A 13,807-nucleotide genomic window follows, 5' to 3' on the forward strand; every position below is an offset into this window, starting at 1 on the left:
TCAGGGATGTGATTTTGGCTAGAGAAAGGAGAAAAAGCGAGGAAGTCCCCAGGCAAGGTTCTGACTTACCTATCTGGATTGTCAGCCGCACAGACAGAATCAATTAGTCCTACGTCGAGCGTACCCTACAAACAAATATCCAACCAGAGAAGGAGGAAGACATTTACTATCACATTACTCATAGTAGTCTTTGTAGAAACAGGTGAGAGGCACAGCAGCTTTCATCAAGCAAAATGAACTGCAGATTTGGGCACCAGTTTCTCTTGAACATTAGAACTTCTGAGGGGAAAACTATGAGACTCAGATAGACAGATCTGCTAAGAGATCGTCTCTAGCTAAGCTGGAGGCAGCTTAAAACCCACTCTCATTTTTCCAGGCTTCCAAGCTTGCTTGAATTTTTCACCTAGAAGTACTGTCCCAGCATAAATGGCAGCCTCTCAGAACAAGCTTCTGAAGCCATCATGCACAAGTTTTAATTTCCCTTTGCTTGATACTAGATGCCAAATTTATCCAATTTATTCTGACCAGGTGTCATATGGAATGCTAAGTGCAGGACCAAAAAATCTCCGATTTTCAACTCTTGGCTTTGTAATGTACTCATTAACTGTACCTTTGCAAAACTTCAAATTCAAGCACACGCTGTGGCGTGACAGAGAACTGGATCAGGAAAACACCCCCCCAAAACCAACACTAATTTTTCATCAAGGTGAATGATGGGAGAGGAACTGGCCTCCAGGCAGCGTCACAGCTACCGGCGCACTTAGGGAACCCTAGGCTGTGACTCTCAGAGGCTGTGGCCACCACAGCACCCCTTGTTTTCTACATCTATTTGCTCTGAGAAGTTCTTCAGATCTGGACTCACCACAGCGTTCTGCGGGTTCGCCTGCTCATCATGCATCTCTCGTATCTCCTGCTCCGTGGACGCATGGACTTGGCTCAGCACGCTGAACCACTGGCTGTGGAGAGAAAGGCAGCCGGGTCAGTGAACTGGTGCTTCTGCACCAGCCTCCTGTCACCCCCGCTCCGCAGAGACCTGGCAGGTTATGCAGGTTTCTGACACTGCTTGAGATTCTTTCTGTCAACATACATAAAAGCAGCGAGGCCTTATGTCAGTTCAAGTAACACGGGGTACAAGCAAGCCCCTCCAGATGTCCCATCCCAGCTCACATCATACCCTCCTTCCTGAAGACAAATACCTGGTGCAAAAAGTGGCCTCTCTGGAAAGCTGACACCACGCACACTGGAACATCCCAGTGCTTGGGGAGTGCCTGTAACACACTGCACGCGTTTCGACTGAAGAAGATGCATGACTAGCTACAGGCAAAGCCCTAACGTGGCACCCAGCCTTAGGGTTAGACATTCTGCTGCACTGCCAGCGTGACTGGCAACAGCTTCTGGCAATGAGAGCTCTGCAGGGACCACACAGGTCCATCAAGCCCTCTGTAGAATCACCCACTCAAATACCTCTACATTCTTTTGCTCCCTACGGAGCATTGGAAAATTCAGCTGCTGGAAGGACCAGAGCCAGTTTGTGCCACTCCAGTGGCCTTTTATACATCCACAATGGGAAAACTGGCTGAGAGGTTTCCAGTACTTCAGCCCCTAGTGCTGAGCAGCAGTTGCAGAAGGATTTAATTCCAACCACACCTCCTGCTTCTGGGAAACCTCTGCCCTCCTGGCACTTCAGTGTGATAAAGCTCAACTGCTCTAAGCAATCCCACTGAAATCTGAGGGCAGAGCTTGGCCTGTTGGGCAGGTTCCCAAAGCTGTTCTATGAGATAGGCATTTGCCATTCTAATGAAAACCACCCGGGGCCAAGTTTTCAAAGGGCTCCAGAGCCCAGCCTTAAAACAGGCTCCTCACTCTCCTGCAGAGGCTTCTCCACCACGTTGAGGAAACAAATGCAAAACCACCAGCTTTATCTTTATCTGTTCTGCGATCCTGTGTAGTGACAGGATTTATGCCTACAACACTGAAGCGCTGCCTCCTCGGCTCCAGCATCCAGGAGCCGACTGTCCCCCACCACCCAGATAACCTGGGAACCACCAAAACAGCTTGAGAAAACCTGTGTGGTCTGCCAAACAGCACCACCATCACTGCCCTACCCCACGTCCTCTCTAACAGCTTGTGCTTTCGTTAGGGACAGTGCAAAGCACGAAGAGAAATGAAGACTGACAGTGAAGGAGAGACCATACTGAGTTCTGATTCTTTGGTTGAGGCTCGGAGACACCCGCAGGGAGGTTGTGCTTAACAGGTACTTTACTGGGTGTAAGACAAGGTCACCCCTCAAAATAAGGGAAGGGCCATCCAGAGAGAAGGAACCATCTGCTGACGAAAACTAAACCTCATCTACCAAGAATTAAATTCAGCTTCCCCTTCTGGGCTGAGGAATTGCAAATGCATTTAAATGTCAGTCCTGAATCTATTTAAAACAAGGACTTCACGCCACTATATGCACGGGCAGTATTAATTCATTACTGGACTTTAAAGAATAATTTTTCAGAATTTCATGTAATCTTTGTGTAAGCAATGAGCAAGAAATTAATCATGGCACTCTGGGCAAACCGAAGGCACAGATTACTCTCCGATTGCTTTGGTCCCTTCTCAGGACCTCCACTGGTTTACAGCTGAGTCCTAGAACCCAGGAACAGGGGTCTGAAAGGAACAAACCCTTGGCAGGGGCTCCCTCCAATACACTTCCTTGATCCAAAAAGTAATTCCTCTTTGGGGGTGGTGCCAGGTTTCTCCTGTTGCTTCCCACCATTTGAACAAAACCCCACCTCAGATCAGGATCTAGCCCATGTACAAAGTATTTCTTGCTGAATACAGATCCGGATCCAGCACGGTCCAATAGTTCTGCACGTAACGGTGCCAAACACTAACGAGGCTCTGACTTAAGCCCATCTGCAAACCCTTAGGCATCTCCCTCACTGAAGTTTTTCTGTGATGACTGAGTGGGAAAAGCAGCATGAAACACACTGGTAAAAGGTCTTTTCACCAGGATGGTGCGTTTGCTACACACAAGAGTGTCTCCTCAGCAGTGTATAGTGTCTCCTCCTCAGCATGTGAGAAAGAAATGGAAGAGATGCCTGACAACAGAGAAGTCTTTAGGGTGATCATTTCTTATTGGTCCTCAGGGCATTTGCACAAGTCTAGCAGAGGGCACTTTAGCTAAGCCTTGATTTTGAAACACACTCACATCGCACAAGAATCTTAACACTGAGTACTGGAAAGCTCATACTTATGTCAAGGGCAATTTTAGGGATGCCTCAAAAATGAAAAATGGTTTTGTACTGTAAGCACTGCTAAACTACACCCAGTGTCCTGTGATACAGGGAGGCATTGCACCTTTAAAAAGAACAGAATATGAAGCAACTCTTGAGGCTTAAGAGCAAAACTAGCTCAAGTGATGTTGACATAGGCATCCTGTATTCTGGCCTGGGGGCAGCAAGGCAGAGGGTAATAAGCTTTGATTACTAAGTTCACTTTATTTAAATGCCTGATTTTTATGGGCAAGCATATTATTATCTCACATGAACTGGAGTGTGGGGAATTTTTTCTTTTAAAAGGCATACTACAACTGATCTGACAAGTCAAGCTTGCTCCTCACCTGCCAGCCTCCCCCTAACAGCTTGATACAGGATGCTTCAGCAACAAAAGCGAGACCCTTGTTACATCAGCAGGAGGGGTAACACTCTGTTGCATGCCCTTCTTGTTCATGAACGTACTTTCACCCTAAAATCCAGTGACCAAATAAAAACCTTTATCTGAAAAAAAGTTTAGACTCTGCTTAAGCAAACAGGTTTCAGCCCTAAGGAGCAGTACTTGATTTCAGGCAGATTACAGGGTTTAAAATACTGATTTAATTTACGCAGCTGAGCACAGCAGGGTAATGCATGAAGCAAGCATCCATGTCTGATGGCTGCCTCTCCATGGACATACTGTCAAAAAAGTTGCTTATAATAACTGGGTAACAGCCAAGTTCCAGGAAAATTCTCACTGGCAGCCTGACTCTCCCCAGTAACATTCTGCCATGAGATTTTCTCCTCAGCAGGCCTTTTGAAAAAGTGGCAAACGACACGTGTTTAACACAGACTGGATACTGAGTATTTTGTGACAGTGGGCAAAGCTCATGACAAGCATAAGCCAGAATGGCAGAGAGGTTAAAGAGTGGGGACAGGGTGGCGATGGGGGTGGGGGAAGAAAAGAAAAAGGCTTGGTGACTTTCATACCTTGCATCCTCAGGAGACTCAGCAATTAAGTGGTAGGTCCTGTCAGCCATTATGAGATCAATACCGTTTTCTTTGCCTGTATTATCAACAATCTCTCTGGAAAGAAGAAAATGCCAAGAGTGAGCAGTAGGGACTGTCAGCATTTGCAAAGTTCTGTTCAGCTCAGGGGCTCTCAAACTCCTGGTACATCAGTATCAGCCTGAATCGGGTTCATCTGCAAGATGGGTCGGTGAGCGTTCATCCACCGAACTACAGCTGCTGTGCCTTCTTCCTACATGGCACCAATTCTCAAACAACCATAAATATCGCTGTATCAAGCTGACTGCTCTGTTACTGGTTTATCAAGAACTAAAGAAAAAGTGTTATCAAGCCTCAAGAGGTACAAGGACAACTGAGCTGGGAAATGGATATAATCCTGAACCCACTGCAAACCCCATCACTTTTTGGAGTGGTAAAAAATAAAAGCTCTTGAAGATTAAAACCAAAAAGCAAACAAAAGCTGGGTTAGTGACTCCATGTGGTTGTGGGTCGGCATAAAGACAGTTCCAAGCATGTCCTCCTGAAAAGCTGAGCACTCCCTGCTTTAAGGTTACATCTTTCTAATTAGTGGTTTGGATCTCTAAGTATCAATATCTTAAACAACCATGCACCACCAAGCATAAGATTTTAAAGGAGTGATTTAAGTAGTACATCAGGTTTTCCTGAAGCTTAAGAAATCAACCTGATTTTCTTTTTGCTGTTTTACTCTATTTGCCTGAAGCTTATTATTGCCTTAACTAGCTATACTTCCCTATCAGCTATACTGTTCTTGCAGATCTCTATCCAGTAAACAATATATGCAAGCTCTGCTTATCAGACTCATAAGGACAGTTTATCTGCTAATAAAAAGATGTAATTCTGTAATGATTTTTAAAAATTTGGTTTCCTTTCCTCCCAATAGCAGTGTCCAACAGAATACCTCCCTGTTCTGTGTCTGAAGTGAACCAGCCTAAGATTATTTCATTTGAACGGGGTCCTTAACGTGGAGTGGTGAAATATGTAAGTCACAGGGTATGTTGGGAATGCATTCAGTGACAATTAACACTACCTAAAAGTGCTATTGCTTCTTTCTCACGACACACAGCTCTTTCTTTTAGCTATTTTATACACAAACAGTCATTGATTGAACCTACAGGTCAAGTTAGGTTCAACAACCTTTACCTGACAAATTTAAAGGTATGTTCACCAAAGAACTTCTCTAAGTTCCAGTCAATGAAACAATGTGGCGACAGCAAAAACTCAGAACATGTTAGAAAAACAAGCTAAGCAAATGCTATGGTTCCATGAGACAGAGGCAAATTCAGTTTCAACAACAACAAAAAATCGTGGTAGGAACTTCAATCTCTACTCAGATAGTTGGCTTTACCAGAGCAAGTCAGGATGCTCACTGAAATTATTTACTTTGTCCTTCTTGAAATCATGCTCAAGCCAGGGCTTCCAAAGAAAAGGTTAATCTAAGCTTTCAATTTAGTTTAAGTACTCTGTTCAATTAACAAAATAAAATGGGGAGCTGCAGATTACAAAGAGCAGAGTGGAATCAAGTATTACAGCCATTCCTTTTTTTCTCTACCTTGGAAGAAAGCTTAGGCACAGTTTTATACAGAAATGAGATTACCAGCATCAGCACACTAATTTTTGAATTAGCTAGATAGTCCCTAAGTTCATAAAGTATACCCAGATGTTTAGAAGGAAAACCACCATCCCTTGGAAACCTTTTTCGATGCATGCCCTGGGAAACATAGAATTTTAAGGGGTAAGAAGCTTTACTTAGCAGGACATAAATTATTAGGTTAGATTTTATTAATTTTATTTTTTTAAATGAATATATGCATTTCAAAGACTTTCCTACCACTACCACAATTATTTTAAACATGAAAAAATCTGTAAATGCATAGAGAAGATAGAGCTTTGACCCATGCTAACTGAAATATATCCAGGGCCTATTAATTCCACCTTCTCCATTCTAGGTTTGCCAGCAGCTATGGACTTGGCAACACGCCCAAAACTGCCTTGGGAATCATTACAGACTAAGAAGGGCCTCTGGTCTGGGAGAAAGCTTAGATGGGTTCATTATGGCAGCAGGTTTCTGAAGCATTTGGCGCTAGCTCAGCTCTGCAGCACTCTGTAAGCCAAGTAAGGACAACACCTCCTTTCACAGCTTCACCACGCACCCTCTCATGCTTGCACTCACACAATTTGAAGGCAGGGCACTCAATGCCTTCCCAGATCAATCCCCAAGGAGTGTTTAGGAGGAACTATGGCTGGCACATAAGCATGCAGAAACCTACTTGGCTGTTCGGACATCGATGGCGCCCTTCAGCTTTTCTTCGCTGTCATTTTCAAAGTACATCAACCTGGACTGCCGGAGAACAAACCATCGTTTCTTCCAGTTCCTTCTGGAAAGCGTAGATGATCCACCCCCCTTTTTGTGGAGCCAACCCTGCTTAAGTGCTTCCTGCTTGGAACGAAACCACAGGAAAGTCTCATCTTTCAGGACACACCAGCGTCGCTTCCATGTGTTTATTAAACCACCTGGTAAGAGAGGCAGATGTGGGTCTACACGCAGTTAAGACAAACAATTACATTAGAAACCAGAAGCTGTGACCAAACCGACGCAGGAAGACGTGACCAACAGTGCTGCACTTGCACTGCAGTCTCTGCTCTAAGCCACGAAAGCACAGATCTCATCTTAAGGCCACCAAAGATAGTGTCAATCTAAAGACCCTAGGAATTATAAAATGACTAGGAATTATAAGACTAGGAATTATTAGAAGCCTCTACCTAACAAAAACATATCTGTAACAGATATATAATATTTGTACAGAATATATGTACAATTTCAAATAAATTACTTGAAAGGTCTTAGTGCATTTGAGAATCATCTCTTCAACACCGTTTTCAATGTGTCTCAACGATAACCAAAGAGCAGTTTAGCACTGAACTTGTTCCTCCTCCAGTCTTCTAAAATACTTACTGTTATTAGGAGCCAATGACGTTCATGTCAAAGCCACACACCTGGCAAAGCTATCCTTGCAGTAAGAAATACTCCAGTGTGAGCTCACCCATACCACAGTGGGGCTATGCTGTCCTAACTCCTTGTGAGCTTTATTACAGTAGACAATACAACTAGCACTGTAATTACATGGCAGCCATAAAAACCTTAACCAAACCAATGTACTCCAGTCATTCCACCAAAACTCACTGCTAACTGTGTCAGAAGGTAAAAGCCATGCTAGTGATGACTGCGCACATCATTGTTCATGCAAACATAGCTGTGCGCCCATTGTTCATACCCCAGGAAAAGAAGTTATCCTACAGTGATGAGTATCATACAAGGATTCATCTAGATTATAGTTCACTATCAATCAGCTGAAATAAACCCAAGAACCTTAAGTGGAGAACTCCTGTGTACGTTCTTTCAGAGTCTATCATGCTCCTTTGCTACACATACTCTCCTTCCCATCTTTTGGATCCAAAATCAAAGTCACCTGAGGTCAGTAAAACCAGTTTGCAATGTAGAATGCTGCTATGTTGTGAAGTTTTGGGAGAAGGAAATCAGCTTTCCTCAATATTTGGTAGACTTTGACTTTGTGAGTTATTTTGCTATATTTATACTGTATATTCCATTGTTTATGAGCCAGCAATCTGTAAAATGAAAGAGGGGCAGCCCAAAAGATGGTCCTTCACTGGTGGGAAAAATGCTACCAGACATAAGCCATTGAACGTAACTTAACTTGAGAGCTGCTCCTTTCCTCTGAGTTTCCAAAGAATTAGAAAAGGCTACATATCCCTACAGGAACAGGGAGTGCAAGAGGCGATACGCCTTCCTGGCTACTCTGTACACTTAGCAAATCCCGATGGAGCCGGTACCTTTCATGTACAGAAAGCTGTGGAAGTAGGGCAGGCTGACGCAGCTATAGACCGAATCCCGCCGGTAGGAAAGTTCGTCGTCTGTATCAAACCTGGAGTCAAAATCTTCTTCGCTGTCTTCAAACTACAAAAGAAGTGAATGAAGGTGAAATGACCTCTGAGGGAGGCGGCGAGGTGAAACTGGTTTAGAAGCCTTCAGCAAAAACATTTCATGTTCTACCAGAGGGACATGACTCCTCAGTGCTTTTCATCCAGGTGGCAAGGGAAGGAGTACACCACAGGAAGTTGCAGCTGGTCCTGTTCCATTACACGGTAGCTCTAACATCATGTAACACATCTATGGAACAGCTCTGGGAAGTTATCCCTTTTGCACGAGCACGGCCAGGGTATGACACCCTGTGCTACCTCCCTCCCTCGCTGAAGTGACATGGGTAACAGCTTAGGAAAGTCTTGAAAAAGAAACATCTCTCACAAGCTGTCACGGCTCTCCCCAGATCATCAGAATTTCTGTTCTCTATCTGGCACGCTCCCCAAGCCATGCAACAGGAAAGGCTCCTCAACAGAGACAGCAAAAAGTGTTTCTCATAAGTAAGAGCTGCCAACTTATCCCAGTGACCAGGATGGCTCTTTTACCAGCTTTCATAACCTCGACTCTAACGGGTATTTTAGCGCTAACATTTTCCTTCTGCATAAGCCAGCATTGCTGAAACACTTTCTCACTTTCCCAGTCTCACAGAAACATGTTATGAGCAGCAGAGACAACCATATTCTTCCAAATGTGTTTTCAGGAGTAAAGCCCACAGTATACTCTGTAAAAGGCACTGAAGAAGCGCCCCTTAGGATCTACCTCAATAATTTTAGCCATCATCTGAAATTTTCTCTCCAAGTCATCTCAAAACACACCTGGCCTTTCAGGGACTCCTGCAAGAGGCTTATTCCTTACTGTTACAACTTGCACATATACCAAAGCTGCTCATTCTGAAATCAATTCCCCAACAAGCTACTGGGTGCTCCCCCTTGAAACACAGAAGAATTTTCCTTATGAACTGCATCCAAGACTGTGCCCTGAGCTCCTCACTGAGTAACGTGCTGCTCTGCACTGAAAAAGGCAGAACAACATCCCTGCGTGCTGAGGACTGCACGCAGCGTCTGAGCTGCCCCTAACTCTAATGCTCTCACCCCAGCAGCATCTAGATGGCAACAGACAACTATGTCCACACGCAGCCTAAGCAATCAAACGATACAACACAGGCGTTTGTAACAGCAGCTACAGTGACTCTGTGGCTGCAGAGTGAAGATAAATAGCAGAAAGCACACATCAATTATTAAATAATAAACCAGTGATACTTACAGAAGACTGAGCCCCTTCAGAGCTAAATCGATACGCTCCAGAGCTGTTGTAAGTCCCCACTGAGCATCGGTAGTCTGGTGACCACTGGCTGCTGTGCGAATTAGAGAAGGTGACACTGCTACCAGAGGTAATAGCACCATCTTCATAATCATCTTGGTCGTAATCGTAGTCTCCATCGGGGGAAATCAGTTGCATAGAATCTGGGGGTCGGCACGATACATTTTCTGGCATGCAGTATGTGGATTCACCGCTGGAAGAGTTGTGGAGACTGACTGTGTCATGAGTAGGAGGTATAAGCATGGTGTTGCTAGCAGCAGGAAGTGTTGGCACCACAGTATCGTTCATATAGGGATCCTCTTCTGAAGAATCATCGCTTGTTCTGATGCCACTGGTCCTTTGATCAGAATGGCCATGCTCACTTGGGTTGGGCGAATCCTTAAATGCATCATCGTCAGCTTCAAAGCCCTCATCTACCTCCTCCTCGGGATACGGCTGGCTGAAGTTAAAATTGGGCTTTTCACTGCAGGCATTTCCAGTCTGCTCAGTCAGCTCAGCAGGATACCCACTGCCCACAGAGAGAGACCTCTCGATGTTTCGGACACATTCATCAATCTCATCGAAGTTCAGAGATTCCAGGAACTCCTGGGCTGCTCGACACGCTTCGTCCTCCAGCCGCCGGAGCTCCTCATCTCGAAGCTGCTGCAGCCTCTGTAACGAAGCCTCTGTCAAGGACAGCTCCTGCTGCTTCTTCACACGCTGCAGGTCTTCAATTTCTTTTTCCAGACGAAGGATTTCCTCCACCTGCCTGCTTTCTTTCTGCTTCTCCACCTCCTGCTTCAGCTCTGCCTCCTTCTGGGCTTTCTGAATGGCAGCCAGTTCCTGCTTCTTTCTCTCTTCTTCAGCCTGCATTCAAAAATAAAACAAACTACAAATTAAAATAAAGCCCCCTCCAAGTGCAAGACTCCCTCTTAAATTTAATTTATTTATGTCCAAAGCACTATGCTCCCACCATGGCATTCATTTAAAAGGTCCCTCACCCCTACGTCAAGGGGAAAAGGGAAGAAAAAGAAAAATGAAACCATGATTTCATTTGCTCACAGAATCTGGAAAGCTCACGTATGTGCAGAAAGTCCAATCTGTGCCAGAAATTAAATGAAGCATGAGGTGAAAGAAATTTCCATGCAAACAACTGTATCGAGTTTCCTTCGGCTTTATCTGCCAACTCCTGTAATAAGTTTAGTTTAAATGCCAAAGATGCCTTTTATTTTTTTTAATGGCTGGGTTGAGATACTCAAATAAACAGGACGGCTGAGAGCATTAAGAATATCATTTACCTGCTGGGCAAGACGCTCTGCTTCTTGCCTTTGTCTTTCCCTAAAATCGAGGGAAGAAAAGAAGTTAGTAAATCAACCTCAACACAAGCTCATCACATACCTTTGCTCGGGCAATAGCTTAACTTACAAAGATCATCTGCCACAGGAAAAGAGAGCTGAAACTAAGGTCACCCAGGATATGTCTGTGAATATGAAACTACCATGACAGCTACGTGCGTCTTTTAGCACAAGAACCAAAGCTTTCCAGAATCACTTATCAAGAATAGCCTGAAACAAAGGCCATTCAGACCAAAACCTAACACGGCACAGACAAGAGAGCGATGTCAGACAGCATTCCACACCTCTCTTCCTCCTCTCTTCTTCTCTCCTCCTCTTGTCTCCGCTTCTCCTCTAGTCGCTCCCTGTAAACACGTCGAGCGAGCTGGCCTCGTCGATGCTTCTGAAGGATTATGGCTGCTCTCTTCAGGCACAGGAATTTTTTCCTAGCACTGTATGCTCTGTAGTTCTTCTGTATCACAACCACATAGTAGAGAACCTTCCTGTACTGCTTTCTGAGAGAAGGGAAAATAAAAAAGAGAAGAATTTCTAAGGAAACAAGACCCTCATGAGCAGCTGTGAGACGTCTTGCCACGGTGACCTGCAATAACGAGCCCATGGTGCTAAAGCAATCTATTATTTTGACTCTGTAATGGTTTCCCCATTCTCGTTCACATTCTCCCCCCTAAGAGAAGAAAGAGATTCTCTCATTTCTGTGACAGCAATGTCTGCGTCTTCACTGAGGAAATGCATGTTACTTGTCTCCACATTCTCATGTCCCTGACACGGAGTCGGTAAAAGCACAGCTCTGTGTGAGCACATGTGCAGGGAAAGAGAATGGGGAAACCATTACAGAGTAGAAATACACAGTTAGTCACCCCACACCTCTGGAAGGGAATCGTGAACAGCAGGACAGCTCTGTCATTAGAAAAGGAATATAGTTTCAAAGTAAGGCACTGGTCAGAATGTAAGGACAGGGCTAATATACACACAAAGAGAAATTACCTCATTGTGCAAACAAGTTTCCTTAAACTGTCCTCAACTGACTGGTAGAGAAAGCAGAGAAATAAACAGATGGGATGAGCAGCTCCACCTAATGCATAATGCATGAAGCTGGATAAGCAAGTGAAACATTACTCAGTTACCTAATGTCATGGTTCTTTAAGAACCAAACTGATTGGTTTTATTTGCCTCCTCCTTTCTTACCATGACAAAGCAAAGACAAAGCTGAATCTCAGCTGGTAACTTGGGGCAGCCCCCCCCAGGTGCCATCCAGCTTGAGTTCCTACCATGGATCTACTGCCACGATACAATTACACGGATCCTGGCTGGCCTCCAAACTTCCATGCTGTCTTATTTGTTACATTAAAACAATTCCAACTCCACTTTCTTTTATTCATGTGTCTGGCAAAGCCACCAGCTGGTATTTTCAAAAGCCACTTACAGGATTTGGATGCCCAATCCCTAGCAAAGGTTAAGAACTGTGCCAGAAGGCGTTCACTCCGTGACACCCCACCCGTTTACTCCAAAGCTCTGGCTACTAATGCTCTCATCTAGTCACTTACCGCGCTGCGTAACCCAAGATGTGCGCTCGGATGGTCATGGCTGCCCTGGTGACTTCCACCTCTCGCTGCTTCTCCAGCTTGTGTTCCAGGGACTCCCGGAGAAACACCTACACGGGAAAACTCATGGCTTAACCACTCACAGAGAGCATCAGATACAAAGGACAGCCAGGGTGCTGCTGATGTCAGTCCAGCAGCGAGCCTCAGCTTTCAATTCAGGGACAAACACAGCATTTCTTCCACAGAAAAAAACAAAACCTGTTTCTTTTTAAAAGACAGCACCTGCAGACGATCCCCTCACTCTGGATTTCAGTGGGAAGAATCCGATTACAGTAATGGAAATCTTAATTAGGAGCACATTTTTCTCCAAAAGCAATTCATGACTGGATTCATTAAACAGCCTTTCCCACCAAAGAGTAGCACAGGCCAAAGAAGTTGTAGGACTTCGCATGAGCAGCCCGATTTGAGGGACAGAAACTTCACCCTGATGATTTAACCAACCTGATCATTCGCCCAGACCGCCTCGTGCCTCTTCAGAGGCAGCTTTACCACACGGCACCGACGTATGCTTAGCCAACCCAGCCTGTTTTGCCTTAAATGAACTGAACTGCTTCTCCAGCCAAGCAGAGGATGCAGTGTGGGAGGAGGGCTGTAAAGACACCTAAAAGCTGGAATGCTTCCTTGAAGTGTTCTGGGTTTTTCCTTGCCACGGAAAAAAAAAACCAACCACCAAGTGTCCCAACAAAAAAAAACCCCAATGGACTTTTTGGGCTGTTCAAGCAGAAAAAAGGTGGCGTTTCCCTCTGTGTTCAGGGAAGAAAAAAGCCCATCATGAAAGCCAAAGCAGTAGCACTCCAGAGAGGAGGCACAGTTTTGAGGTTTGATTGTAGGTAGAAAAGGACTATGCTTTACCATAAGCCACCCAACACTGAGAAACACTGAAAAAATCCCACAGGAAGCCCCAAAGTTCCAGCATCTGAATGACACCAGGCAGCTCTTTCTGTACAAAGCTTACTCAAGGAAAAAGCCTTTTCTTTCACTCAGTGGGCAATCTTTCTGTGCTCTACTCGCACCAGTTTTAAAAATGCACCAACATTCTGCTTCTGGAAGGCATTCAGGTACTTCCTGAATAAAAATGGGTGTTGCACACATGTTTTTTCCAGGTTAATGCCTTTTCCTGAGCAGGTGCACTGCAGTTGAGATGGAAAGGGCAAGAAAAAAAAAGAAAAAAAAAATCACACTGAAGCTCCATCACCACAACACTGTTATTGGCCCTTTTAAACACGGGAAGGACAGTGCCTCATCCCATGTTCAATCAGAAATCAATGCCCTCTTGTTGTCTTCTACAATATGCTATTTATGAAGACCTTTACAAATGTGCAG

At 44.7% G+C, this 13,807-nt stretch overlaps 1 protein-coding gene across 1 annotated transcript in view; it reads right to left on the minus strand.

The window, feature by feature from the left end:
• The window catches only part of MYO10 (myosin X), a gene marked incomplete at its 5' end in the record, with an annotated part of 165,443 nt that overhangs the window by 15,578 nt on the left and 136,058 nt on the right, over positions 1–13,807 (minus strand). Inside the window, 9 exon segments of the mRNA XM_084280357.1 lie at positions 70–125; positions 863–956; positions 4,233–4,328; positions 6,560–6,803; positions 8,142–8,265; positions 9,493–10,395; positions 10,827–10,866; positions 11,168–11,377; positions 12,428–12,534. Coding sequence (XP_084136483.1) covers positions 70–125; positions 863–956; positions 4,233–4,328; positions 6,560–6,803; positions 8,142–8,265; positions 9,493–10,395; positions 10,827–10,866; positions 11,168–11,377; positions 12,428–12,534 — 1,874 coding nt within the window.

The sequence above is a fragment of the Gallinula chloropus genome (assembly GCF_964237585.1).
Source record: "Gallinula chloropus genome assembly, chromosome: 2".
Classification (NCBI taxonomy): Eukaryota; Metazoa; Chordata; class Aves; order Gruiformes; family Rallidae; genus Gallinula; species Gallinula chloropus.